The sequence below is a fragment of the Cebidichthys violaceus genome, unplaced genomic scaffold (assembly GCF_023349555.1).
Source record: "Cebidichthys violaceus isolate CVI_PGR_0920_01 unplaced genomic scaffold, fCebVio1.0.p SCAF_12, whole genome shotgun sequence".
Taxonomy (NCBI): Eukaryota; Metazoa; Chordata; class Actinopteri; order Perciformes; family Stichaeidae; genus Cebidichthys; species Cebidichthys violaceus.
This window is the reverse complement of record NW_027176285.1, coordinates 582,690-610,541: the sequence shown is the minus strand read 5'-3', so window position 1 is coordinate 610,541 and position 27,852 is coordinate 582,690. Positions and strand designations below refer to the sequence as shown.

Genomic DNA, 27,852 nt, shown 5'->3' with positions numbered 1-27,852 from the left:
TCTTGCCTCATACACAGTGTCTGCAAACAGCTGTGATTATAGTTATACATTTAGTTAAAGTTACTACCTTGGAAAAAGTTGTATTTTCACCTTTTTGTAATATGGTATAACTGTTGGTTAAAGCTCCATCAAGCCATATTTGATATTTCAAACTTTGATGAGTACTCCCCCCCCCCCCCGTGAAAAATCTCAGTTAAGCTCAGTATCAAAGCTCCATCCCTCTGGTGTTGACTTTAAATTGGCGATGAGCTAACAGTTGGACTGGTGTTCTCTGCATGGACTTCTGAGGCCGTCACACAAACACTTGGCAACAGAGACTCACAAGGAGTCGTGCCAAACTCCTAAGGTCCTCCCAAGTAGACGGAGAGTCATGGCAACGCTTGATGACAATGAATAATGAATGGCTCACAGGTTCACTTTACAAGGAGCTGTTCAGGTTCAGACACACACTCAATCTATTCTCATTATCTGAGTGTGAACTGCAGTCCAGGCAGGGTGGCTTATACAAACTGATGCTTACACTTTAACTCTGCTGGATGTATGATGCAATATAATATATATATATATATATATATATATATATATATATATATATATATATATATATATACACACACAAACTAATAATATGTAGATCAGAAAAGATCAAAGAGCAGTAAATGTAAAAAAGATAATGTCAGACATGGGGATGAACCCTGATCAGTGAACCTGTGCTCAAAGCAATTAGCTTGAACCTGAGCAATGCCATAACTATAATTTACACATTTAGATTATCTTTGTCATACACAAAATGATAATACAAGCAGAGCTCGTCAAATCTCTCCTCAAAGTCCCGTTGGAGACATCTTCTAGTCTCCAGAGGCAGGAGACACAGTGACACTGCTGAAGGCAGAGCAGGTTTAATAAGAGGAGTCTGTAGGTATTGATGTTAATAATAATAATAACATTCATTTCATCATTCAAGTTGTTTTTAGTAACCAGACTTGTCAGTTTGTCAGCAGTACACACACTTCCTACGACACATTCATCCTCATGGCCGTCAGACACACTTGTGTCTCATAAGTGGACAGACGGACCAGTTAAGCTGTGAATACTGAGTCTGCCCGTGCATGCAGGCTTGTTACAAATAATACATTTACAAATGAACCAGCACCACAGTAATGTATCACTCTGCTCATCAAAATCCCGCGTCGTCTTCCTGACCATCACGCCCTTGAGTGCGGCACTTAAACCAGATTGCCAGTAAATCTCCAGCTCGGCACAAACGGCTCTTCTGTCAGGTGTGTCGCGCCTTAAAGCCCTCTGGATTCAGGTGTCGGGGACATTAGAGGAGTAATCGGAGTGAAAACAGGTGCAGAATGCTGGCGGATAGTTTCTCACTCAAGTCAGGTATCAAGTGTCCATATGACTCAAAGCTAAATAAGTCATGTTCAATTAATTTCCAGCACACTGGAGGCGGGTGACATTGGATTTTTGGTGAAAATTGGGGGAACGGAAGGATGGATTTGAAGTACTAGTTCACAATGTCACTCACTAAGTGATTATTTTATCAGTTGATCTCAAATTTGTTATTTTTCTTGTTTGCTTTTCATTGCCACCTTGTTTGTTATTTATTTCTTCAAATATTTTCTAATATGTTTCTGTATTTTACTTACTTACTTCGTCACAGGTGGTTCATAATGCTGCAACAAATCACATGCGTGAGACAATTTGACTAACTTCAGATTAGATTTTAGAGGAAATGGCGCATAGTTACAAAATCATTTCACCTCAGGTTGACAGCAGACCAGCTCAGGGTGTCACTCAGAGAGAACCAGGACATTCTGATGCAGCATTCTCTGCAGCTTCTTCTGCCTGTGGCAGTTGACTTTGGCCCCAGCTTAGGCTTGATCCCGTGAGAGATCCATCTCCCAGCTCAGCGTTAACCATTCTTCGCCATGTTGCTTTTACTCTGCCACTATGTCGTCTCCCTGCTGGTGTCCATCTGAGGACACCCTGACTTTGGGGATTCGTTCTGGTGACATCCTCAGTATATGTCCAAGCAAACAGAACCTCCACGCCTTCATTTGTCTGGCTGTGTTGTGGTCGTTGGAGGTCGAGTAGATATTAAGGAATATGCAGAGGCAGCTGTTTGTTAAATTGGCCTCAATTCAACTTCAATTTAAATATTCTAGATTTTCTTTAATTTTCATATTTTGGGTATTCTTAATCATTTGGTATTTTGTTGAGGTAGGCGTGAAAGAAAAACCACTCCCAGCATGCACTGGGGTAACAGACTCCTGGAGGTAAGTTATTAGTTATTGTGAGTAAATGAGGTTAGAACATACGTGATGTGTGCATGATGATTGGTGAACTGCTCTATGATGCGGGTGCTTCAGGTTTAATCATCAATGGGCTCTCCAGGGAAGTGTTTGCACCGAGAACGCTCTCTTCCTGTTATCAGTCAGGACACTGAACTTTAATTCCCTCTCACAGGCCAGAGGTGCATGACCATGAGTGGGAGCAACTGAGCTGCAATGATTGCAATGACTATCCCTCCACTGAAATAATGAGCATTATAGACACCACCAACCTCTGAATGAACGGTCCTAGCAGACGTCTGGCCTTCCAGCAGGACGTTTTGTTAGCTTTTTAGGACTCAGTACAGATGATAATGTTGAGGGGAAAGTCTTAATAGATACAATAATTATTATAATTAAGAAATAGCAGAGGACATTTAGTTTTGCTCAAGGACTAGAGTTTCTCTACTTGCAGGCATTGCCCTTCTGGCCTTGTTATCACCATTTGATCCACAGAGCCTTGAAGTGGACTGACTGCTGTCAGACAGCAGCAATCAAGATGGAGTCTTAATCTGATTACGAGGCCATGAGGTGAAACTTTAGAAAGGTCAGAGAGGCCTACAGCAGAACAGAGATAGGAATCACAGGACTTTGACAGAAGTTTTTATATATATATATATATATATATATATATATATATATATATATATATATATATATATACACACAAATGTATTCGTTATCCCTCATGATCAACTTGTATGTCATCAGAGTTTCTCACATATGTTGATAATGCAATTATACATATTATACATAATGGTATATTTGTAGATCGATTCAAGTTAACCAGTCATTCCAACAACAGTAATGGTTTTAAAATGTGTTCAACGTTCATAAATAGACAAGTGGAGTCCAGCTTACTAAACTTTTAAACCACACGGTTTGTTGTCCTCTCGTCTATTGTGTTACACAATAGCATCATTTAGCATTTAGCATCATTTAGCTTCTTGATCTTTGTTTTTGTTGGTAATAGAATGCCTTAACCCTCAGGAAGAAGCTATTGAGGTCAAGGATGTTCCTGATGTTCACGGACCAGAACCAAGGAACCCGGAAAGAAAAGACTGCTGAACGCCTGAGAGGCTGTTTGTGTCAACCTGAGGAACTTTGCACCGTGCCTCACGCCACATTATTCTCCTCTCAGACTGACCAACACACAGTCCAGTAGGTAAACACAGGGAGGTGGGAGTAAAGTGTTGGTGATGCTGTAGTGGTGTGAGGCAGCGTTATGTTTCCCTCTCGAGGTAGACCAGAGAGAGCTGCACAAAGCAAGAGAGGGCTGTGGGCTCACAACCTGACCGGTCTCCTGTACACAAGTCATCTGGATGGTTTTATCCTGAAAAGGGTCAAACGTCAGATTGTAGATGAATGAATACAAGTTCTCATGTCGGCCCTCTGTGAGCCAGCGCCTCACTACAATGGTTCTACTCACCTTTAGTGAGACACGTCTCCACAGTCACTCCCACCACTAGGGGGAGCAACACGCAGCTCCACACACACACCAGCACAGAACATAAATGAATAATATGTGTAGGACATTTATGAATGCACTTCCACTAATTATAGTGCACTGATCATGAATCGCTCTGAGTGAATGAATAACTGGCCTTGAGGACTCTCGTGGGACCTCAACGATGAAGGTTCATCTTAGATCGAGATCTATATATCGTGTTTATCTATCTACATCTACATATATGAGCTGTTTTGCCATACAGTTTTACAATAATGTATGCTCATGTTGGAAAGATGACGTTTCATGCTGTAAAACACAGATAGATAGATAGATAGATAGATAGATAGATAGATAGATAGATAGATAGATAGATAGATAGATAGATAGATAGATAGATAGATAGTATTTCCATGAAAGTTCAATTAACTTTCAGATTCCTTAAAACTAAAATCATAACTGCTGGTGAGCCTCCATAGTGGTTAGGAAGCTTCTGATTGGATTACTGGGAAGAAACTCATGACATAAATGAGGTAAAACACAGACTATTGTGTGTGCGATGTGAACGATAAGTGGAAAGCATGCATGCGTCCCCGTATCGTAGCACCGTGTAGGAATATCCCCATGCAGCTCAAATGAGCGACTCTCCGGCGCTCTCTGCTCTCCCTCTGAGTCCCCGCCCACAATGATAACATGTACGTCCGGAGAGGATACCGTGTCCATCCTGTTGAAGATACGTGGCTTGAATTTATGCAGACTGACTTCATTCACTGGACTCCACGCGCAGAGAGAAGGAGAAAAAAAAGGCTGGGAAGGTAAAGGTGTCACGTGGTATGTGGACCCAGCCAATCAGGAGTAAGTGCGCATTGCGATCCTGTGCAGAGGGCTTGTTTTATTAAAGGGTTGCTAGTGATCAATGAGCGAGTGGAGCTGTCCACGGTGCTGAAGTTAGTCCACGATGGACTGACTTCCAGCTCCGCGAACAGCAACACATTCATAAGTCCTATTCAGAAACAACACACGTGACTATATGTTCATAACGTGATTCTGCATGTGTACGTTTTAAACTCGTCCCCTGCAACTTTGCAGTTGTTTCGATTCTTTATTGTTGTTTGCTGGTCTCGTGGGTGATGTATATGTAGAGAGAGACAACTTAACGACTCCAATGCAACCGAAGCCAGGGAAGCCGTGTGAGCAGACTGCGCAGCTCTAACATAATCCCCTTACAAATAGGCCTACAAAAGCATAACTCCAATAAAGCCTAACAGTCCTAAGACTAAATTTGTTGCTGCTGCATACGCCAGGACGTGTGGATGATTGGGTTTCAGCCTTTGGTTTATGCCTCCACAGCTGCTCAATCTCGGGCAGTTGGCTGTATTTCCTCGGGGTGATATAACTCTTCTACTCCATTAATAACGTAGCCACCAGCGGCCACATCAGTCTGCTGCTGCAGACACGAGCCCCGGCCATGTCGGCGCTACAGGCCCTGCACGATCACATGGGCAGCGGCCAACGAGCTGAATGGAGTCGGCGCCGTGTAAATCAGCGGTGACAGCGAGCTCCGTGTGTTTCCTATGAAGTCAATAGATGGGAAATCAGTCAGGAATTTATGATTAGCCTTGGCCCGGCTGATGGCTGTTGTGTGCGAAAGATAAATCACACCTGTGGCAGCGTCTCACCATGCAGAGCTGTGTACACAGGGTGATATTTAATAGCAGTAAAAGACTAGACACACACCGTTTATATGTTCTCAATTTACTCTTTTGAGACTCTCCTCTTTCACTCTCTTTTTGGCTGCAGTTTCAGAAAAGTTTTTTTTTTTAAAAACACAAGTTCAGATCTCTCTGAAGGTGTAACAGTGCAGGTATGATCTTAAAAATTACAAAGCAATAATACTGTTGATCCTGATTCAATAAGGCTGGGCTTCACGTCTCATGGTTGCAACCTTTTCATGACGTCGAGGCAGTTGTTTTGGTCCCCCCTGCCCAATCGGAGGCTCCGCTCACATTCTACCGGAGCCGAAATGGGTCTATTCATGCAGCGGTCCTGTCCTCCCGTAAGTACCATAACGCCCTTCGTCGGGTGCTCTGTGGTACCCGACTGCTGCTTTAAACGGCAGCACTGACATGGAAACCCCATTGCAGCTGCAGAACGATTTCTTTCCAGAGCAGCAGTTCCAGCACTGTAAGTACCAGCACTATTGCGGGCGGGAGGATCGGATCGGCAAGCAGCACGACCAATGCTGCACCTGCATTAACTGCACCTGTGATGCGAGAAAAAGCCTCATCTTTCGCGGGACGTCGCCGACCACTGTGGGAACTTTAAGGACACCTTCGGAAACGTCTTCGAGGCAAGGTTGCCAGTACAGCGTCTGCGAGTTCACACCCTCTAGTCATGGTAGTTCATCCAGGCATCATCATCCTCACCATCAGCAGCAGCATTGCCGCGATCGGCAGCGGGGCAGCCTGGGCAGCAGCCACAAAGACAGTAACTCCTACAATGAAATAGCCATGAGCAGCTGCAGATACAACGGCGGCGTAATGCGGCCGCTGAGCAACTTGAGCTCGTCCCGCAGAAACATACACGAGTTCGATTCCGAGTCACAGCCTTTGCAGCCCATCTCAGCCGCAGATGCGTCGGACACTTTAGTATCCAAGCCGGAGAATAATTCCACCACACTGATGCCTTACGCATCGGGAGACGGAGCGGGAGGCTGCGGCCACAGCGGCGGCAAATCGGGGAAAAAGAAGAACCAGAACATTGGGGAAAAGCTCGGGCACCGGAGGGCCTTGTTTGAGAAAAGGAAGCGGCTCAGCGACTATGCTTTAATCTTTGGGATGTTTGGGATCGTTGTTATGGTTATAGAGACTGAACTCTCATGGGGAGCTTATGGAAAGGTACGTATTTACACACAGCCCACGCCGTTCAGAGTGCATTTAGTTGCATGTGCCTCACGGAGCAGCTCATTCAAAAAAACTTGTGCTAAAGGTGTTAAATCAGCCACTTTAAATAAGTCTGGGCTCACTGCAAAGTGTCCCATAGTCACACTGGCACATGCAGGCCAAAAGGCCCACTGCTGTCCAACCAGCCAATAGTGCAAACACACACCACATGTCAGAATTTGTTGCAGTTTTCCACATTTGTGAGTCAGCTGTAGGGCTGCTGTACCGCCATCAGAATGTGATTTCATGTCATGATGTTGTGTGTTGTTTGGCTTTAGTGTTGTTGCTCTTTTCCAGGAGTCCCTGTATTCTTTAGCTCTAAAATGCCTGATAAGCCTTTCTACAATCATTCTCCTGGGGCTGATTATCATATACCATGCAAGAGAGATCCAGGTAACGTTGTGACACTTTTCTTCTTCTTTAACTGTTGGTGTTGAAGGGTCAGCAGCAGTCTGCTTTAACGATATAGATGTCTCATCACATCTAGAACGAGCTCAGTTTAACATTAAATGAACACCTTTACAACTTTATAGACGCCACACTTTGGTGTGGTACTGAAAATGCTTTACAGAATATTTCTGTTTTAGTAGAAAAGATAAATTTTATTGACTTACCAAATAACTTATTGTGAAAGCAACTGAAGTATTACGTTTGAGGTCTATGCAGTGTGGGACAGTGTACTCAATGAAGTCATGTTTACTCTTCATCATAGTATTCTTCATTCCCCAGCAGAAATGTCTCATGTTTGTTCCATGACTGCAGGTTTTAAACATCTATTCAGTCCTGATTGCATTAATCTTCATCATCATCTTCAGAAGCCACATTCAAAGTTCATGACCCGTTTTGATGAGGTGGACGGACTCCTCAGGGCTCGGTGGACGAGTGTAGGTCCTCAGCCTCTCCTGAGACGCTCCAACACGTGGACCGTTTTATGACCTTGCCTCGGATCGTTACATTACACTTCTCCCTTCTCTTCAGCGCTTGTCTCTTTGTTGTACGGCCACAATATGAACGGCGCCACTTTCTGCATCTCTGCAGGTGGACGCATGTTGCCAGAAAGCTCTCATGTATAAGATATGTATTCATTTATTAAATCAGCTTAAAAGAGAGGATTTCACTTAACTCAAAGCATTTGACTGGCATCATGTTTGATCATGTTAATGGATGAAATATGGCGATGGTGATTATTATTTTATTTTTTTTATGCCTTTAGCTGAATTGTTTGAGCTGATCCAGCTGTTTTCATCTGCTCTTATTCAAGATGTAGAATATGTTTTAGTAGAACCGAAAAATATTACATTTGGACAAAACATGAGGTTGCTTCTGCTTCAAAGTAGTGTTGGCTACAGTGTATTCATCAGCCTTGTTGGTATATTTAGTGCTCACCAGTCCCTGGGGAATATCAGTCATTGAAATAGCCCAACAGTAAACTGTGTCGCCCCTTCAGACGCCTCATTGTAAAGCTTTCTTTATGAGGGATGACAGAAATGCACAGACATCATTACCATATTTCAATGCATAACCAAAGTGTTTTCATTTCCCCGGCGGACAGTTCCCAGTTGCTCTTTATAAATTAGAAAGCATACTGTAAGTTAACATGAGTATCATGTTCATTCTTCCACACCTTTTACTTAATCCTGTGTAAATTATTCAATTCTTAAACTGATCTTTTTAACCTCTTGATTGTCTTGATGTTAAATTATATATTGATCTAGTGGTGATCTTTCAAAAGTGCATTTTTCATCGCAGCAGCTTTCCATTAGCGTGGGTTTCATAAGCCACTGTTGTGCATGTATGGTGAGTGTTGTGATGCAGCAGCACATCTGGATTGGTAAATATGTTGACGATGGCAGTCTTTAAAAGCTTGAAGCCTCGGTTTTACACATTCAAAATGGCTGTGAAGCAATATTCTTTCTTTCACTACAGGCAATTTTTTCCTTTTTAGCTCAAAAACAAGCTTTTCTTCCCATTCTTTTAATTGTCAGTATCTGCACATTCAGCCCACAGGAAGGCTGTTTCCAACGTCTTTGATCCAGACTTCTCTGACAGTCACGTCGATATCTGAAACACGTTTCACCCCAGATAACCTTCTCTCTTTCCCGATAAAGATGTTTCCTTTCTTGCTGACCTAGAAAACTTTATTGAAGCAATTGTTTGCCTCAGAGCGGATTACAGCAATGCACCTTTCATCACACAGCCCCTCTCCACAATGATTTATACACAAGTTATTCAAACGTAAAAGCCTGAACACCTAATTCATCAAGTCCCTTTTGGAACAAACCATCAGCCAGTTCCTGGAACCGGACTGTGTCTTTCATTTGAAACCGGTTCGTAGTGTTTGCTTTAACTTCCACTACAGCAGCTGCTCCTTTGCTTCCCTGCCTGAGGGGTTTGTGTGCCTGTTGTTGCTTGTATGCCTATTTCATTACTCGGTTACCACAGACTGACATATGTGCTTGCACACACACACACACACACACACACACACATTTATTAAAAATCGATCTTGCTAATGACACAGTTGCTCTGGATGTGTGTGTGTGTGTTTCCCCTGGATTTTCTTTGTGCTTTTTTGTCATTTGCATCTGATAAAAATGTGATTTGACTTCATATGTGTTGACATGAATTGTTTCAGCTCTATTGTTTTTCTATTACACCCTCTCTGCCTGGTTAAAAAGCATAGACTTGTCAAAATCTGGCACTTACATTACCCACAATGCAGCTAGTTAAACCAGCCTCATGCAGAGATGAGGAGCAGCCTGCAGAGGCCTGTAGACTTGTAGTGTTCCCATCCTCAACCTTTGCTTTTGTTTTGTTTTGTTATTTACTCTCGATGAGCCGAACGTGTTTTGGGATATTAGTAGAGTGATATTTCTGAAGTGAACTTTTCCGTGAAGGAAATGTTGCTCCTGCAGTGAAGTAGATGATGAGTGCACATCCGTGTGTCCTCGCAGGAGCCTGTCAGATGTAGTTAGAAGTGTAAGTCAGGGTGATGAAATATTTCCTCACCACTTCTAACCCTTAAGAGTCATTTGCTTGTCAGACTCAGTAAAGACTGTGGCCTCTCTTTTTACAGAGGGTACAAAAACAAGAAGCTGTTCCTCCTCAGAGTGACTGAAAACTCAAGAGGTCAGGTCAGGTGGTGTAGATGTTTGACTCCAACTGTCATTTGAATTGTTTATGGATAAATCTTCTGCACTGGCAGTAATGGTGACCTGCTGAGCCAAGTGTATCAACAGAGAGAAGCAGGGTGTCCCTGTCCAGCTGAATGTCCTCAGACTTGTCCAACCATCTACAGTTAGGATACGTAGCATTCCTGTTTAATCTTCTCTTAAACACGTTGATGTTGTTCAGCTTCTCCTTCAAACGTTATCAGCCTGATTCAACCCCAGCGGTGTCTTTTGTTAACCGCTGGCGATCCGCCGGAGGACTTTTTTGACTTTTTGGTTGAGTTTGCTGCGTTGGCAGGCGGCGACTTACTGTACAGTGTGAGTGGAAACGGAGGGTAGAGTCTGTAGCTGCTCCATGACTTTGATTTGTCTTTGTCAAAGTCTGATATGCGCTGCGAGCTGCGAGCGTCTTCCTGCTCTGGCTGCTGAGATGGTTGATGAGTTCAGCTAATTCCCACACAGACAGAAGCCGACATGTTGAACGTTTCCTCTTCTTCTCACATCAAAGGCTCGCTGGCCGGGAGGCGTTTGTGTTGAGGCCATTGCTGTGTCGCTGTACCTTGTGATGACACTTCTGCTGAGTTTTCTTAAATGCAAGATGCTTCTGCGTCTGCTCTGTCTTTGATGTGTATTTTTTTATGTGATAAAAGTCAGCGCTGATGTTTCACTCTTGCACAGTATTACATTTTACAATCTGCAGAAACGATAAAACAGCAACACATCGGCAAACCTGCGCCAGTGAAGTCAAACCTGGCCGTGCTTGAGAGACTGTCCCTGGGTGGCGTGTCTGTGTCAGAGATATGCTCTAACAGCAGGAGACGCTTTGCATGTCTCACAGTGAAATCTGTCCTCTACCTGAGACTCCAGACTGGAGTCAGATAACCACCACTGGCTGGTGACCTCAGTGTTTTCACTGAGACACTCAGCCTGAAAATGATTTATAGATAGCGTTTGAATTTTGTTCTGCATTTGACTTTAAACATGTCGATGTTTTAGGTTATCAATGCTGCTGTTTAGCTGCAGCAGCTATAAGAAAGGAAGATTTATAGGAGCTTTTACTTTGGCTCAGAGTGGCTTTACTTCGCTTGAAGAGAAGAATGTGTATGCAAATGTGAGACTTAATTTCAGAAACAAAAGCAAACTGAATCAGCAACAGCTTCGGATTTACTCAGCAAAGTGGCCTTTTAGTGGTTCACTTTGATATCATAAATAAAGCATTGCATTAATGTCTAATCGGGCAGAACCTCTCAACCTAATTCACTAATGAGATTGAGCGATTTCATCCTCAGTGACAAGATATATGTTCCCATCTCCGCATTACACAGATTAAATATTGAGCCGGACTCCATTAGTTATATTGAGCGTCGTGAAACCAGTAACCAACCCAGCTTAGCATCGCAGGTGAACTCCTCTGAGACCGCTCCGTGTGTAGACGCGGTCCCGGGACATATCCAGCTTGTCTCTCGACCCGACGTCAATGAAACTTCCCCATGATGAGGAGGGACGTGCACTCTGAGCGATTAGACTGTATTTGGTGTCCATCAGAAAACAAGCTGAGAGAAGCTTGATTTGCCCTCAAATCGTCCTCATGCTCGCTGAATCAGCGGTTTGTTCTCAGAGATGTGTTGCACAATGCAGTCACTTAATGTGTGTGTTCTTTATTGTCACTGTGAGGATGACATATTTGGAGAAGAGATGGCATTTTGGGTTTAGATTAAAACAAATACAAGCAATTCATAAACAATGACTTGAAGGGTCGGTTCACCCAAATAACATAAAGAAACATTCATTGTTTCCAAATTCTTTCATGAAGGTCTCTGTCTGTGCAGATAGCTTTGATTTGTCCGGGTTGTGGGACATTGTTTCTGGAGAGAAGTGTTGCCGTTGATTTTTCTCTCATGATAGCCGGGCTGTCGTTAGGTCAGGCCTCCACTTTGGTCCGGATGGATTTCCATGAAACTTTGTGCCGATGTTGTGAGTCTCCAGAGGGTGAAGCCGATCGACTTTGGTGACCCCTGACTTGTACTGTAGGCTCCTCATGAGGTTGACATTCATGGTGAGTAAAATGTTGAAACTATTGGATGGATTGCAACGCCCTTTGGTACAGACATTCATGTCTCCGTCAGGATGAAGTATAGCACACTTTGGTGATCCCTTCACTTTTAATCTGATGCCATTGTCAACTCAAAATTTGAATTTGTCCAATATTTACAATCCAAAACAAATGTCCTTCCCATCAGGCTCTGCTGTGCTTTACTTTTTGTGCTAACTAGCAAATGTTAGCCTGCTTACACACTAAACTAGGATGTTGAACATGGTCAACATTAAACCTGCTCCACACCAGTGGTGGTCTAAAGGTGAGGTAAGCGTGCATGTGACCGGAGGGTCAGTCCAAGTGAAAAGCAGCCATGCCTCTCCCTTATAACCACCACTGATGTTCCCTTGAGCAAGGCCCTAAACCGTAAGCTGACTCACCGGGTGTAGACTGTGAGTAGAAGGCTGCCATCAGCGCCTATTTCAAGCAGCGCTCCCCTTAACGCCACCCCTTAATAAATACAAACGAGCCAGAGTGGGTTTCTACGGTAGCCGATTGATCATGTTTGAACCCAGACCTTCTTTAGCGCTGACACAGCGCTGTGGAAATGGGTCTGGCTATGCGAGACTCTCTTAACCCCAACTGCTCAGTGGAGCTGCTCAGTGTCCAGCAGGCTGGTGCTACTGGACATCTTCCAGGTGGGACTGTGGAGCTGTTTGAATGTGATCAGGGCGTTCCTGAGAAAGAGAGCATTGCCTTCAGTGAAACTGAGATAATGAACTGGAAAAACCATCAAGCATGTTAGCTTGTTTCCTTGTGAGCATGTTAGCATATTAATGAAGAGCTATTCCAAAATATGGACGAATAAAACCCAGAACTTTGTTCTTCTTCTTTGCTTTCATTCTTTAAGGACACGTCTTAACTGTAATTAAGTGAGTTCACATTTAAAATCCATCTACTTGCTGTGTTTGAATTATTTGTCAGCCTCCTGTAACTAATTTAGTGTCTCGTTTCATCCACTGTCTGCTTTAGGCCTGACTCTCTCAGTCTTCCTCCGCATCATATTGTGACATGATTTAAAACACCCGTTGTAGTTTCCTCCTCCACCTCTCTGTCATAACTGTTGGTTCTGCTGCTCACATGGAATATGTGATGCTGTGAGGTAAAGGGCCCTTGAGTATTGTATTTCAGGTCATCCATTACCATAATTGCTTTTACCCACCAAGTAGGCTTTCCTTATGCAACCTGCGTGTAAATGTTTAATTACATTGTTTTGAGGTAACAAACTTTGTAACTGCCTTTGACAGGGTCGGTTTGTTGTTTAAAATGTAAAATAAAACGCTGCTTGTGCTGTGTGCAAACAATAGATTTAACTGCTTCCAGAGCTCGACCTCTGTAAGTAAGAAAGCGCAGCAGAGTGGAGTCACAGCTTGTGTTTCCATGTCTACATTACACTCACTTGGAAAGCGAACAAGACGAGCCGCGGTTAGAGTTACACACTTCTTGGACAGATGTCAGTTTGTTAAAAGAGCTTGGTGTTGCTCATTTGATATGAACAACTGCCACTGAAAGTTTAATTTCTCTGTTTTCTGTGTTTGGGGGAAACTTTGATTGTCGCCTTTAAATAACTACAAATGAGCCGCAGAGGCTTTGTGGGTCAGCTGTACCATTTGTCGGGGGACTTGTATTAGCAGCAGCTTGTTCTGTTCTTGTTGTAATGTGCCGGCTTGTTGACAGTTGATATTTCTTGCACAGTGGCTGTTGGACACATAATTGGATCCGCAGCTGTAATAAGCGTGCTGCGTTTGCTGTTGTGGGTTCAGTGAAGGTTTCTGTGTTCAAGCGAAGCAGGCGGCTGAGCTGCAGCGTCAGAGCGCCTCTGCAGCCGTCGAGCTGGAGCATGTGAGCATTCATGTATGTCTGAGAGGAAAGTGGCAGTTATGTTATTGCCTTTTATGTGCTGTCTTTGTCATGTTGAAAGCGCCTTTTATTTCAATGTGAAAAATATGACTTTGTCAGCATTTCATGTTACATATCACTGCTAAATGTACAATCTAGGTCACTGATCCCATTAGCCCTGCAGGACTGGAACAGTTTTCACTTCTATAATGGGAATGTCCAAATTAAACCAAATGGAGGGTAGTTGGCAAGATGCCGAGTTGTGATGTGTGCTTCCAGTATGTGTGAGATATCATTTCTAACATTTGATTTCTTCTAGAACTAAAAGTGCAGTTTTGACTGATAAATCAATAAATCCTACATTTCACACTTAAACAGCTAAGGGAGTGTGTGTGTGTGTGTGTGTGTGTGTGTGTGTGTGTGTGTGTGTGTGTGTGTGTGTGTGTGTGTGTGTCTAATAACTATAAATATCCATATCTACTGTGTCTGTAAAATAACATATTGACGCCACTAGAAACTAGAGGCTTGATTGATGTCCTCTGCATGTGAACGTACCTTTATGATGCATGTCGCTCACAAAAGGCTTGTTTTACTGTAAATGCTGCAAGAAAAGGACGACATTAAATACAAAAATGGGCCATGAAAAAGTTGAAACATTTATTTTATCCATTGTATGCCTATTCTTTATGGAGCTGAAAGACAAACTCACCTAACCTGTAAGCAGAAACTCTCTATGTGTATATTTCCATTTGTAATCCGGAGAGTTACTGGACATAGTATCATTTATTACTAAGCATATTAAGTAGGTGTCCGACAAAATGTAATCATGTGCAGTTTTTCTTTTCTCCCCTTTAGAGAAGCTTCTGCTCTGATGGCAAAAACAGCCGCCAGGAAACCTCGCTTGTATTTGCTGACAGCAGCATTTTGTGAAATATCTATTGCCAGTTGTGACGGCCTGTACACAAGCAGAGCACCTTGAGGTGATTGAGTAGATCGAGCAGGAACAGCTGTGAGGGAATATCACTATGGCGTGTCAAAAAGAGGAATTATTGGAACAAATATAGGGGAAGCTAATAAAGTCTGATAGCATTTCATCTGCAACCCAAACCTGCAAACAGAAAACTTGAGAGAGCGCGTCTACGTCTGTAAGCATGACCGGGGATCGCTGAGAGTGAACCGGCGACGGCGGTCATGGTCTCAGCCGCTAGTTCAGGGTGAACTCACCGAGCAGTGAATCTTCTGCTCGGAGATAACCGTAGATTGGATTGAAAGCGTTGAGGAGGAGGAGGAGGAGGAGGAGGGAGGAACAAGAGGAGGGAGCAGCAGAGGTGACCAAGTGAGGAAGCGATGACGGAGGACAGGGTGGAGAAGAGTGATGAGGGCTGTTGAAATCCACCCACACTGAACTCCCCAGTGGAACGGCCTACCTTCTGGTCGGGGTGGCCAGGCGATCAGAAGCTAACGCTAATGTGGAGGCGGCAGATGTTCTCATTAGTGTAACGCTTTAAAGTTGAGAATGCAAGCTGTTAATGTAAAGCTTATTTTTTAAATCCTTTTCTATTCAAAAGAGTCTGAAAGCAGAAAGAGAAGCCGCTTCATTGTTGGACTATTTGGCCTATCTTACTGTAAATCACATATTGCATTCAGTCTGTATTTTATTTACTTTAGTTTCAGATGCCTGAGCCCAATATGACGTCTTCAAATGTCTTGCTTTGTTCAACCATAAGTCAGATATACCCAAAGATATTCACTTTACAGTGATATGTAAGAAAAACAGCAAATCGTCTCTTTTGAGAAGCTGGGACCAAAGAATATTTGGCATGTTTTCACTATTTGTATTATGAGAATTGACTAATCGCTTTAGCTCTAACTTGCTACCCTTCAGACAGCTGTTACATTCCATCCATTTCACTTTAATGTGGAAATCATCCTTGAAAGCGTTTGAACCTTGAGATAGGTTAACGCAGGGTTTTTGTATTAAACATAAATGAATAGCGTATGTATTTGTACTGTGTATATATATTCAGAAAGTTGCACCCTTCATCAGATACCTCAGTGTATGAGTGTAGCGTCATCCTTTATCATATCACTTATATGTTTTCTGTCAGTGAATTTTACACTCTGGAAAATGTTCAAAATAATGTTTTGTATGTCATTTGTTTTAAATAGGGGACAACATGGGTAAAGAAACTGCTATGGTCTTTAGAAAATGTGACAAAACAATCTGATTTAATGACTGAAGGCTATTTGTGACTTATTGCTTAATGGGGTTTAATGATTTCCTGTAGCCTGCTGTGTCAGCATGATGGAAGTGTTACCCTCCATCGGCCTCACTGTGCCCTTTCCTTGCAGTTATTTATGGTGGACAACGCAGCTGATGACTGGAGGATAGCCATGACATATGAGCGCATATTCTTCATCTGCCTGGAGATCCTGGTGTGCGCCATCCACCCCATCCCAGGGAACTACACCTTTACCTGGACGGCACGCCTGGCCTACTCCTACGTCCCGTCCAAGACGGATGCAGACGTGGACATCATCCTGTCCATCCCCATGTTCCTGCGGCTGTACCTCATCGCTCGTGTCATGCTGCTGCACAGCAAGCTCTTCACGGACGCCTCGTCACGCAGCATCGGTGCGCTCAACAAGATTAACTTTAACACTCGCTTCGTGATGAAGACCCTCATGACCATCTGTCCCGGCACCGTGCTGCTGGTCTTCACCATCTCGCTGTGGATCATCGCAGCGTGGACTGTGAGAGCTTGCGAGAGGTGCCTGGATCCGTTTCTCACGCTATGCAGCACCGCTCGGCATGAAACATAGATAAGGAATAAAAATAGAAAACGTACACACTTCATAGCTCACTCTGGCTCTGAACGTGAAGATTAAATGATTTACAAGGAAAGATTAAAGCCCTGCAGTATTCAGACACACGTCTTCATATGTACAGTACTGCATTGATTTGTTTTCTTGAAGGTGAAGCTGGACTGCATCGGGCGCATGAAGGTCAGTCAACCTATTGCATTTATCATTTATTACAGGTACCATGACAACCAGGACATAACCAGCAACTTTCTGGGAGCCATGTGGTTGATCTCAATCACGTTTCTTACCATTGGATATGGGGATATGGTTCCAAACACATACTGTGGGAAAGGAGTCTGCCTCCTGACTGGCATCATGGTGAGAAAGGCACTCCGTCTGGTTCTTGTTCTTTTGACAGTCAATATTTTCTGATATTGACAGAAAGCCTTGATATTCTCCTGAGAGGAGCTAACATGCTACTGCTGTTTCTTGACTGGATGTAAACTGTAAGTTGAATGTGTGTGCTTGTTGCTTCGTGTTGTTCCACAGGGCGCCGGCTGCACTGCCTTGGTGGTGGCTGTGGTGGCGAAGAAACTGGAGTTAACCAAAGCTGAAAAACATGTCCACAATTTTATGATGGACACCCAGCTAACAAAAAGAGTAAGTGAAAGCTCCCAAAACATCAAAGCTACTTCATCTTTCTGCATTCTTGACTCAAATGTTATCTTTTTTTGTTTTTTTTGCGCGTTAGGTGAAAAACACAGCTGCGAATGTTCTCAGGGAGACGTGGCTCATCTATAAGAACACCAAACTGGTGAGGAAGATGGACCACGCCAGAGTCAGGAAGCACCAGAGGAAGTTTCTCCAAGCCATTCACCAGTAGGTACCCCGCCGTTAACCCCTGACCTCGCCACTCACGTCCGTCTAATGCCTTCTGTCCCGCAGTGCGTTCACTTGGTTTACCAATGCAACACCAACCTGAAATCTGACTTGTTTGACACCTGTAGCAAAAATATGTGCTTGTATTGTTGAAGAATCTTGTACTTGTTTCACCTGACTTGACTAACTTTACATTTGCAGATGTGATGATGAGTTGGCCTGTTGATTCTGCAGCATAAAGAGTGGCAAAATATGCGAGAAAACTACATTTATGTAAATAGTATTCACTGTTACACTAGAGGCTCTTTTAAGCCATTTCTATCAAAATAATTGTCAACTGGCATTTTCCTCTGAGTGACATTTGGGGAAACTTCCCAGAAACTTGTTGGTATATTATGTAAATAGTCGGTTCTCAGTTTTACAGAATTATTCCAGGAACTAATTTTCCCTTGAACTATTCTGAAGTTACAGAAGTGACAGCAGTGTGATATTGATCTCTCTCTCACCTTTTGTTGTCAGATTGACTCTCCTGTTTGTTTCGCTGTGAATCAGATGTCGGGCTGACATGTCGGTTTCTGCTTTTCTAGCGGCTGGTCAGACACTTCCCTGTCAGCTAGTCTTTTAGTGGGTCCCCGAGGACCCCGAAGTGCTATCTAGGTATTGATTCTAGCCTCACCTCGCTCTTGGTTTTTCTTCAACCTACAGTGCTTAGAAGCACCTCCAGGTTGTGGCTTCTTGCGATTACTGCTTTATTCGAATAAGTCACTAGATGAGCAGGGAGTTTGTTATCATGTAGCGTTATGCTCAGGTGAAATGTCAGCTGTTTGTATGTTTGTTTGCTTTCTGTGGTTTTTTGTACTTATATGAGTCTTTGATTTGCTCATTAATCTTACATTTATGTTTCAAAGACATCAGGGCTTTTAATGACGAGAGCGTAGAGGTAGAGAAATACACAAACGCTGCTGCTGCTGCTGCTGCTGCTGCTGCTGCTGCTGCTGCAACCCACATCCAGGTTTTTGTGTCATGGTTGCTTTGTTGAGTCATTATGTCCTTGCTGTCTTATTCATCCGATTTGCAGCGGTGATGACAGTGTCTCATGTCCACCTCCTGTTCTCTAGGACGGCCTAATAATGGAGATCCCTCTGAGCTAAAGCTAGATCTATAGAGAACCAGATTCAGTGGGAAGAAGTCACGTCCAGCTCTGTGTGCAAGGACAACTACTCAGCATGGTGTCAACATCCTGCCGTCACACCTTTATCCTCTATCTGCTTGCTTCATGCGGCAGTGTGTTCACAGGCCGTGTCTTTGAGCGTTTTAAGGATCGCTTGTAGGCGAGATGAATACAGGACAGGAAGCGGCCTGACAGCCAGCAGATCGCTCAAGTGGAGAGTTGGAAAGGTCCTACAGCCATCGTTGACCCGGCGTCAGGCGATAGCAAACATCAAATCAGACATCATTGCTCCTGTTTCCTCCGGTCAAAGCTGTGAAAGACTTCCTCTTCAGTCACTGTAAAGGATGTGAGGTGTAAACAGTTGTTCAATGGAGACGCTTGGAGGCACCGTCTGCGTCGGTGAACGTTTACAGGAAAGTTTGTTTTGCTTGACTTTATTTCTGATAACCAGGACTCGTGTGGAAAGAAGGGATTAGACTAAGCAAAGCTGCAGCTAGCGTAAACAGTCCAAACACAGAGAGATAACACTTCCTGAGAATTGTTGCCGCTGTTCAGAGGTGAGGTGACAGCGTAGGGATGAGGGATCCAGCAGCAAGATTTGAGCAAACAGATTTTGCCGTCTGAATATGTTTTTCTGATGTTGTAATAATTCATTTGTCTACTTCATGTTTCCTTTTTTTCCTGTTTGTGTCGACACAATGCAATAGAGCTCGAAAGTAAGTCTTCGCCTCACATGTAGACAGACCTGTTGTGTGCATGCTAAAGAGAGCTTGTCCTTGAACCCAACAATGTGACTAAAAAATTACACTCCCTCATTTGATAAGTGAAATTCATGCCATGAAAAGATGTGGTAGTTTGCAGTGATTGAATGGTTTCACATGACACAGTCATCATGTTGCCAGATTATTTCAGCTGCTACAAAGGCTTTTATCAGACGTCTGTTCAACTGACAGCATGCCAATTTGATCAAATACACACCAGTCTCACATTTGTCATTCAATCTTCAGCATTTTGCAAACAAACAGCTTTAAATAACCAGCAACAACACCTTTGCAAGTCTTATTAGCTAGTAGACCCACGCTGCACTTTCTAAACACACCCACAGATGAATATTAAGTGAATTTCAATTATCGGTGATGGAGGGTGTTTTTCTTTCCATTTCTGCATGGATGTGATGAGAATTTGATCTTTAATCAGAAAGCCACTGATTAAACTCCAATCAACTGTGCTTTCACGTACCGAAGGATGACGACTAGAGCTCCACAGGAGGCAGACCTGCAGTCACACAAGTGTATGATTTACCATATCCCTCAAGTCATGTTAAACAACGTAGCAGCCATGCTCATACAGACCAGGGCTCAGGGTCATCTTTCGGCGTGTGGAACCATTGTTACGCCTGTTGCTACTTTCGCAGCCACATTTTCCCCCATTTCTCTGTTGGATGACACGGTAGCAAAGAGGCTGAACTGGTGTTATCATGGCTGGTAAACAGCATAATAACACAGGCATACGGCTGTCATGCATTTCTGCACTAAGAAGAATTAGCAGAGTGAGCTGCAGACACAGTTTTATCACCCCTGAGGTTATTCGGATGGTGCAGGCTATCACACTACAGGCATGATGTTGCACGCATGCAACCAAATGTCTTACTGGATGTAATGTTTTAGGCCATTACAGCTGTGCAGTCAGACCATCCCCTTTGGGAGCGGTCTCTTTCCAGCTACAAGGTTGAAGTGGGAATCGTAGCAAGAGGCAGGGCAGTGAGTGCCGGTTAGCTCAGAGATGAGAGGATTGGAGACACGTGAACGTGACCCGAAAGGAAGGTCAGGGTAACGTCTCCGAGCAAATCCCGTTTGAGCCCGAGGGGCTGCGACTGTGACCAACGGCATGCAGCCGTCAGCGGGGACAGCAGAAAGAATGACGAGCTGCAGAATGGTCACCCTCTCCATTGCACTGACGAGAAATTAGCATTTTGTTCCACGATGAGGTAAAGGGAGGTCATGACAAAGAAGGCGAGTTGAGAGGGTAAAAAATATGGTGCAGCACTAACTGAGATTGCCTTAACTGATTTAGTGGGTATTAAAAAGCTTAGCGTAGCCGTTTTCCGTTGATGAATAGCAAGCAGATTTAGAGTGGCCATTGAAAAGGAGAAATGCCCGTGAGGAGTGATTGACTGAGGGAAGGAGACACATCGAATATAAAAGACAGGACACGTGGGCTTCCTGGTCCTGACCTCCAGCTGCCCTGTGCTTTGACCCCATCTCAAAGCTATTGGTCATCCAACTGTGAAATGTGTAATTTTGTAGGTCTTACATCAACTGCAAAGTCATTAAACATGAAATACTTATTAACTTCCATCATTTTAGATGCCCTCGTTTTTCTGTCATTTGAACACATGAATGATAAAAGTGCACTAGTGTTCTATTCTGTCCTTGTCTTTTGAGTCTGCTCTGTATGAAGCATTTTGGTCCTCGGTTGTCAGGACACCGTCCCTCGCCTGTAGTTTCCTTTAGTGGCTCCCGTGGCTCCCTCTGTCGGTCTACCCCGTCATCTTCACTCCACATCCGCCTGTCTTCAGGAAACAGAGAAATGATCCGGCATTGCATGAGAATGGGTGCATCTCAGCTAATTAGCAGACTACCCCTCCAGGGCCCCTTAAACCCCCTCTAGATATTCATTACTGTTTGCCTTCGATTCACACACAACCTTGTAATCACCTCAAACTGCATTCATGTCTCAGTCAGTTAAAGGTGGTTTTTATCATTTTTTGTATTTGAAACGTTTGCAAACTTGCCGACAAGATGCTATTCTGTGTATTGTGCCAAGTTTAATTTAGCATGCGTGGGTGATTCTGGAAAACATGCCTCTTTAATATCTTGAAGCCACGTGTGGTCGACACTCTACAATACTGCACAGTTGCTGTTTTTCAGCCCCCTGAGACGATGAGCAGAACAGGCTTTAGAAGCCTAATTAAACAGGAGACGTGAATTATTGAAGCATGTTGTATGAAGTAGGCAAGTTATTTTTTGCAGACTTTTACAAGTAAGATTTTCTTTTTTTTTTAAGTGGGCCATACGTTTACTGTCACTGGAAAAAATGATGCCTTTTTTAAAACAAGTCATGTTTAATTTTCTAGTGATGATTCAAGATTAACAGAATTCCTTTAAGTGGGAAATTGTGAAGACGTACTTTTCTCAATTCTGATGCAACAATTAGATCTTTATTAGTTTGTTTTGGAAAACGTCCACATATATGTGCAGATTTCTGACTTTAGTCTCTATGTTCACATAGAACAATGTTTGATACATGTGGCTTTTTGAGTGACTCAATAATTCATCTACTCAAACAGAGAAAAGTTGGTTTAACCAGAAGGAGAACTTGTAGCCGTTTGTGGTGTTTTATAACGTGACACATCAAGAAGCTAAAGGACTGAGTGGAAGGAGTCCGCCTCGTTCCTTTACTGCGGCTGATGTGTTGGTCGGGTTGGACATCGAGCTGGTATCATTCTCCTCAGTGGCAGCTCTCCCCCCCGCTGTGGTCTCTTCTCCACATGCATGCAACTCAACCAAACAGACTGACCCTGCATTCTCTACACACACCCTGTGCATGTCCTAGGAGTGTTCTCCGTGTGTATGCCTTGTGTGTGCACAAATTCAATGACAACATTCTGATAGCGTTCATTTATTGGGTTCTGAATGGTCTTGTGTTCAGATTGAGAAGTGTTAAAATGGAGCAACGCAAGCTGAATGACCAAGCAAACTCACTAGTGGACCTTGCTAAGGTAAGCTAGACTTACAGTCTACTGCTGCATTGTACATTAGGACACACAGCTACCCTGTTTCTGTCCTTTGTGTGATTGAATTCAATGCATGCTATAGTTCACTCGCTGAATTAGTTGTGTTTTCTGATATGATCAAAGTCTACAGGTGTCAAATAAACAGACAGGCTGTTCACAGGGTGATTAAAATACATCTGTGTGATGCTTCTGGTTGTCTGCACTCACCTGAGATTCTGATTTGGGTTTGAAATAATAACTTCATTTTATTTCACAGCGTTAATTGCTATCCCCAGGACACTTCCTCTGCAAAATTACTGAGCGAGAGTGACAAGACCCCTTTGTGTCCGTGGCGTTTTGTATTCTCTGACGTTTGCCTCCAGATGCACGAAACAGAAGCTGACAAACCTTAGGGAGAGACCAGGCAGCTCGCCAGCCTGACACAGCAGAATCAGTAACCTGGGAAAGGGAGACACACTGTGATCTGATGATTCAGCCAGAATTAAAGGCAGAGAGGATAGGAAGGCAGAGAGCTTTGACATTCAAACGTACAGCACGGTCAGACTGGATTCAGGCCAGCGTGTCATGAAAGGTATTAGCCTAGTTCATTTTGCCCGAGCGCCTCGCGCTGTAAAGCGGCAGCGAGAGTCGGGATGTGACATCGGATATCAGGTGGCTAAAAGCCAGCGCCACTCAGCCGGATCTGTAATCGCTGCTGTAAGAGTCTGTTGCCATCAGAGGGCAGAGTAGCTTCGGTCTCCTCGTGCTCTCAGTGGAAAGACGAAACAGAGCTGAACATATCATTGGCAGCTGCATCGCCACTGCAGTGCAATGTGAAATCCCTCAGATCACAATGTATCCCCTGAACTCATTATCTCCTCTACAGTCTGATATAGAATGTGGCATTTCATTTCATGTGACTCCAGTGATGCACTGTTTGGGTGAATGTTTTTTTCTTTCCACAGCATTTCCTTCACATTGTCTTCCAGGCTGAATTAAATGTCCTCATTGTCCTCAAAGGACTAAATTGCTTCCTCAAGCTGCAGTTTGAAACAATCTCTGCCACTTTCCTCTCTCTTTCTCTCATCCTCTTGTCCAGAAATGGGTTGATGGTGTCAATTTTGTGGTTTTACTATGCAGTTAAAGCGGATCCATAATAACGGCATATATTCTTGCGCCATCAGTTTCATCCTCTATTGATTACATTGGTTCCCTAATGGTTTACGAGGCCTCTTTTCTTGGTCTATAGCGTTTCACACCATCACTTTTTAATTAGTTCTTGTTACACTTCATGATTTACAGATGAGGCCCAGACTTGGGTCAGATCAGCTCCACATGCAATCAATGTCCTAATCAAAGGAATGATTGCATGTGGAAGAGATAATACATCAGAATATGTTAGTGTTTGGTTAGCATTACACAAACTGTTTAAATGTGAAACTGCATTGATGAGCCACTGATTGAATCTATGCATGACAACAAGTCAAGAATGAGATTAGTGTTTATGTGAGTAATACAGTGTCTCCAGCAGCCGTCAGGTTGAGCGCTGTCACTGCTTTCTTTAGTTCTCACTAATTCAAATAAACAACCTATCCCATTACCACCCCCCCCCCCCCCCCCCCCCCCCCCCCCCAAATCAGAAGAGGACAAGGTAAGTGATAGATGGCATCGCCTCCAGGCTGCCAGGGATTATTAGTCCCTGCTGATTAATACCTCAGTACCCGCCCTCCAGCAGCATCACCCCCACACCTCATCTGAAATGTGACATGGATTTATTTAGTGGGCCGTTGACTATTCTTGAAAGCTGAACCTCGGAAATTAAAAAGCAGCAGCAAAAGGACATGTACATTTAAAGGTCCGTGAGCCGATGGTTGATGGATCAGAAGATCAGAAAGCGTCACGCCGGCTCCTGTCTCCTCAAGGTCACAGGCTGATGTAATCTGGTCTGCATGGAAACATGCACTCCTGTAAACTGGTCACATAAAATCTCCCCCTCTCAGCCAGCTTTTAAGGGAAAGTTGTAACACAACATGACGTTCGACTGACCTTCTTTAATGTGGAATTCACTCTCCTCTCGCTGGGAAATTGCAGCCAATAAAATGGGTAACATAGCACCACAATAAAAGCATTTAACTTGTAGAATTGGATTTGTCGGTTTGACTTGATTTTCATGCTGATAGCTGATATTTCCATAACCATTCCATTTGGCATTTTATGTTAGATGCTGAGATTATAGGATAGGTTCACATTTCTTTCAACTTTGCCGTAAAACAACACAGAATGCACCGTCCTTGTTCTGCGCAAAAATGCATTTAAACGTTTATTGAAAACTAATATGAGGCTTCAGAAATCTGAGTCAGTCACATCAAGCAGGAGTCTTCCAACGTTACTCTGTTCTTCCCTCTTTGTTCCTCTCTTTCCACCGTAGCCCAGTAAGAAAATACCGTCCATCGAAGCACCAAAAGGAAACTGAAGAGGCCGTACCTTTAGAAGATACCCTCTTGACTTGTCTACCTCTGACTGCTGAAGCCTCATATTGGCTTCAACCGAACTTCAAAATGACGGTTGAGTCAATGAAGTCAATGAACGCTTTCAACGCACATATGAGTGAACATTGTTTCCAGACTTGTCAATAGTAATTGTTAATTGTTTTTATGTAAGACAACTACAGTTGGTAATGGCTGTTCTATTCATGTTCTTTATTTAAAGTGAACTGAATGTGTTGAAAGTGAATCTCTCAATATGAAGCTCACAGTCTTCCACTTGATCTATTTTTCAGAATGAACTCTTTCAGCTCTATAGTTATCGACGTACTAAAGAAGCCTGTGTTTTATTCTGTATATTATCCTGCTTGTTAATAATGGACACATATAGTATTTCTAGGTTGTCCACAAGAAAAACACCAATCTGGAAAATGATCATGTTTGTTCCCTCTCCCCTCCTCCAGACTCAGAACATCATGTACGACATGATATCGGACCTAAATGAGAGAGGAGAGGACATGGAGAAGAGGATTGCCCTGCTGGAGACAAAGCTGGAGACTCTACTGAGTAACTTGCAGGCTCTGCCGGGACTCATCAGCCAGGTCATCAGTCAGCAGCACAGGGACTTCCTGGAGGTGCAGCTCCAGCCTTATGACAAACACAGCCCTGAGCGCTCGCAGTCAGTGTCCCGACGAAGGTCGTCTTCCACAGCACCGCCCACCTCCTCCGAGAGCAGCTAGAGTCCGAGGGGAACGCCTCCACTGAAGACTTTTGCCATCATATGGCCAAGTTGCATTTATCGTAAAGCCTTATGGTTTCAATAAGTATTATCCAAATTCTGATGACAGAATCCAAGATACTGGGGACAATGCATTTTAATGGATAACTTCATGCTGTTGTTTGTTTTTTATTACCTCAAAAGATGATGTTATCCTTGCTCTGGTGACATGACCACAAATAATGGCGCTTCCCTCAGTAAAAGGCCTATCGATGGGGGTACGATATGAACTCTACTCCGTCTCTATGCAGAGATAGCCAGTTTTAGGTGGCAAGGTTACCATGTGTGAAACTATTGCACTAAAATAGTGCTTCTCACAGACTTTGTGCTTCTGCTGGCTTGATTCAGTTGCCGTTTTCCTCAACGCAAACTGAGAAACCACTGAGAAATCGGTCAGGAAGCATGACAATGATTGGGGGGAAAAGTGCTGTGTTTGATGGACTGGAGAGAACTGAGAGCAGACTGCAGATGAAAATCTCTCCTGCACACTGTCACTCAGAGATAACTTAGGAAAGCTTGAAATGAGGGGAAAAAAGCGTATATCTTTTAGGTTAGAAACAGCATCAACTATAGCGGTTTTCTTTTGCAGAGTGCCCCTGTAGAATGACTATTTTTGGGGCGACATTGCAAACAATTTAATCCTCTAGTCAAAATGAATGCATCAAAATCTGTACTTGCACTTACTTTTTAATCAATGCACTTCAATGCTGACTGACGTATGATATAAAGATGCGTTGCTCATTAAAAGAAGAACATTTGAGATGTTTGGGCATGGGTTTATTATTATTGTCAATTCTCAAGTTGTGGCTGGTGTTGAATCAAGTCAAAGCCCTTTTTTGTTTTCCACAAAGAAGCATTAACTTAGACATGTAGAGGTCTACAGAAATGCATTTAGTGATCACAAACTCAGTAATTATCCGATTAGCCCTTGTCTTGCTGTATCTCACCTCCGGTCCTTTCTTCCTGTGCTATTCATGCTCGCTGTCACCCCAGCAGGTCAACAACAGATGGTGAACAACAACTCGCTGAAACCGTATCTACCTTTTAAAAAGAAAATGCCTATTTTTATATATTTTGATGAGGACAAGCACACCTCGTACAACTAAACAAACACTAATGGGGATGTATGAAGTGAGAGACTCAGCATATCTAGCACAAGGTTTAATAGTTCTTGGACTGGAGTTAAGATACGTAAAGTTGTCTATTAGGTTCTTTCCTGAACTTGATCATAGACTATTTAGAAATTGCATTATTCTTCAGATTGCATTTATTTTTTACAGCAAAGGCTTTAGATGACACTGTTGGCTGAGCTGGAATAGCAATGTTCAGGAGCTGGTGAATCCACTCACAGTGGCTGGCATTTATTAGGTTTGGAAGTTTCAACGTTAATGAAATTTAGATATTTAGATTTGATTGAAATATCCTCATTGGCCTTTCATACAGTCTATCTGCGTATATCAACTGTGTGAAAAGCCCCGATGTAGCCAATACACCCTCCAGACAATAATATTCACAGAATGAACATATTGGTAACAGAGCATAGCATGGGTCATAGGAGACCATCAGGTCAGCAGCACTGATCTTGTTCAACCAGCACAGCCACTAACCAATAAGTCAGTGAGATGGTCAACAGAATGACAGATGTTCAGTCCACAAACTTCAGCAACATAGAAACCAATGAGAGATTATACTGTATGCGACTTAAACAATAAACAATTAAACAACCAAAAAATATACAGTTTGACTGGACTGCATCCTTTTTTATTGTGTGACAATTTGTATTAAATCGTTTTGTATAAGTTGTGGTCAAAATCACTTTCATGTTTTATTTGATTTCATTTGGGTTGACAACCTTTCTTGATTTCTCACTGATCAGTAAGTGGAGACAAATCTATAGACGTGCATGTAAACTGTTAACTTAGTTACACGCTACATTAAAATCCAGAGCTAAGTAAAACCACACGCGTCTCAGCAGCTGTCGGCCCGTAACCAGTTCTAACAACTTCACCATACAGCTAGTTATCTAGTTCAGTCCAGGGCTTCCCAGCCTATGGACCATCTTAAGGGAGTGAGATCTTTAAGAACCTTTACAGTTCTTGGCCCTTTGACAGTTAGCCTACTTGGAGATG

The 27,852-nt window shown here is 43.2% G+C and overlaps 1 protein-coding gene across 2 annotated transcripts; it reads left to right on the top strand.

Moving 5' to 3' along the window:
- The first annotated feature begins 5,819 nt into the window (after nucleotides 1–5,819).
- kcnn2 (potassium calcium-activated channel subfamily N member 2) lies at nucleotides 5,820–27,439 on the top strand. Of its 2 annotated transcripts, XM_068705774.1 has the most exons (9): nucleotides 5,820–6,683; nucleotides 7,026–7,121; nucleotides 16,185–16,603; nucleotides 16,874–17,015; nucleotides 17,187–17,297; nucleotides 17,389–17,516; nucleotides 19,395–19,403; nucleotides 22,399–22,468; nucleotides 25,410–27,439. In XM_068705774.1, exons 1-9 carry the CDS (start codon nucleotides 5,913–5,915, stop codon nucleotides 25,683–25,685), a joined length of 2,022 nt encoding a protein of 673 aa, XP_068561875.1. In that variant the 5' UTR covers nucleotides 5,820–5,912; the 3' UTR covers nucleotides 25,686–27,439. The 2 variants fall into 2 exon arrangements, with proteins under 2 accessions (XP_068561875.1, XP_068561874.1); XM_068705773.1 differs by lacking the exons at nucleotides 19,395–19,403; nucleotides 22,399–22,468 and having other exon boundaries at nucleotides 25,410–25,519.
- The last annotated feature ends 413 nt before the right edge of the window (nucleotides 27,440–27,852 follow it).

What these genes read in the sequence shown, in the direction of transcription:
- kcnn2 (XM_068705774.1), top strand. Translation starts at nt 5,913, where the DNA reads ATGGAAACCCCATTGCAGCTGCAGAACGATTTCTTTCCAGAGCAGCAG. An exon ending in ACCATGCAAGAGAGATCCAG is followed by an intron (nt 7,122 to 16,184) that starts GTAACGTTGTGA and finishes CTTTCCTTGCAG; the next exon opens with TTATTTATGGTGGACAACGC. An exon ending in CACTAGTGGACCTTGCTAAG is followed by an intron (nt 22,469 to 25,409) that starts GTAAGCTAGACT and finishes CCCCTCCTCCAG; the next exon opens with ACTCAGAACATCATGTACGA.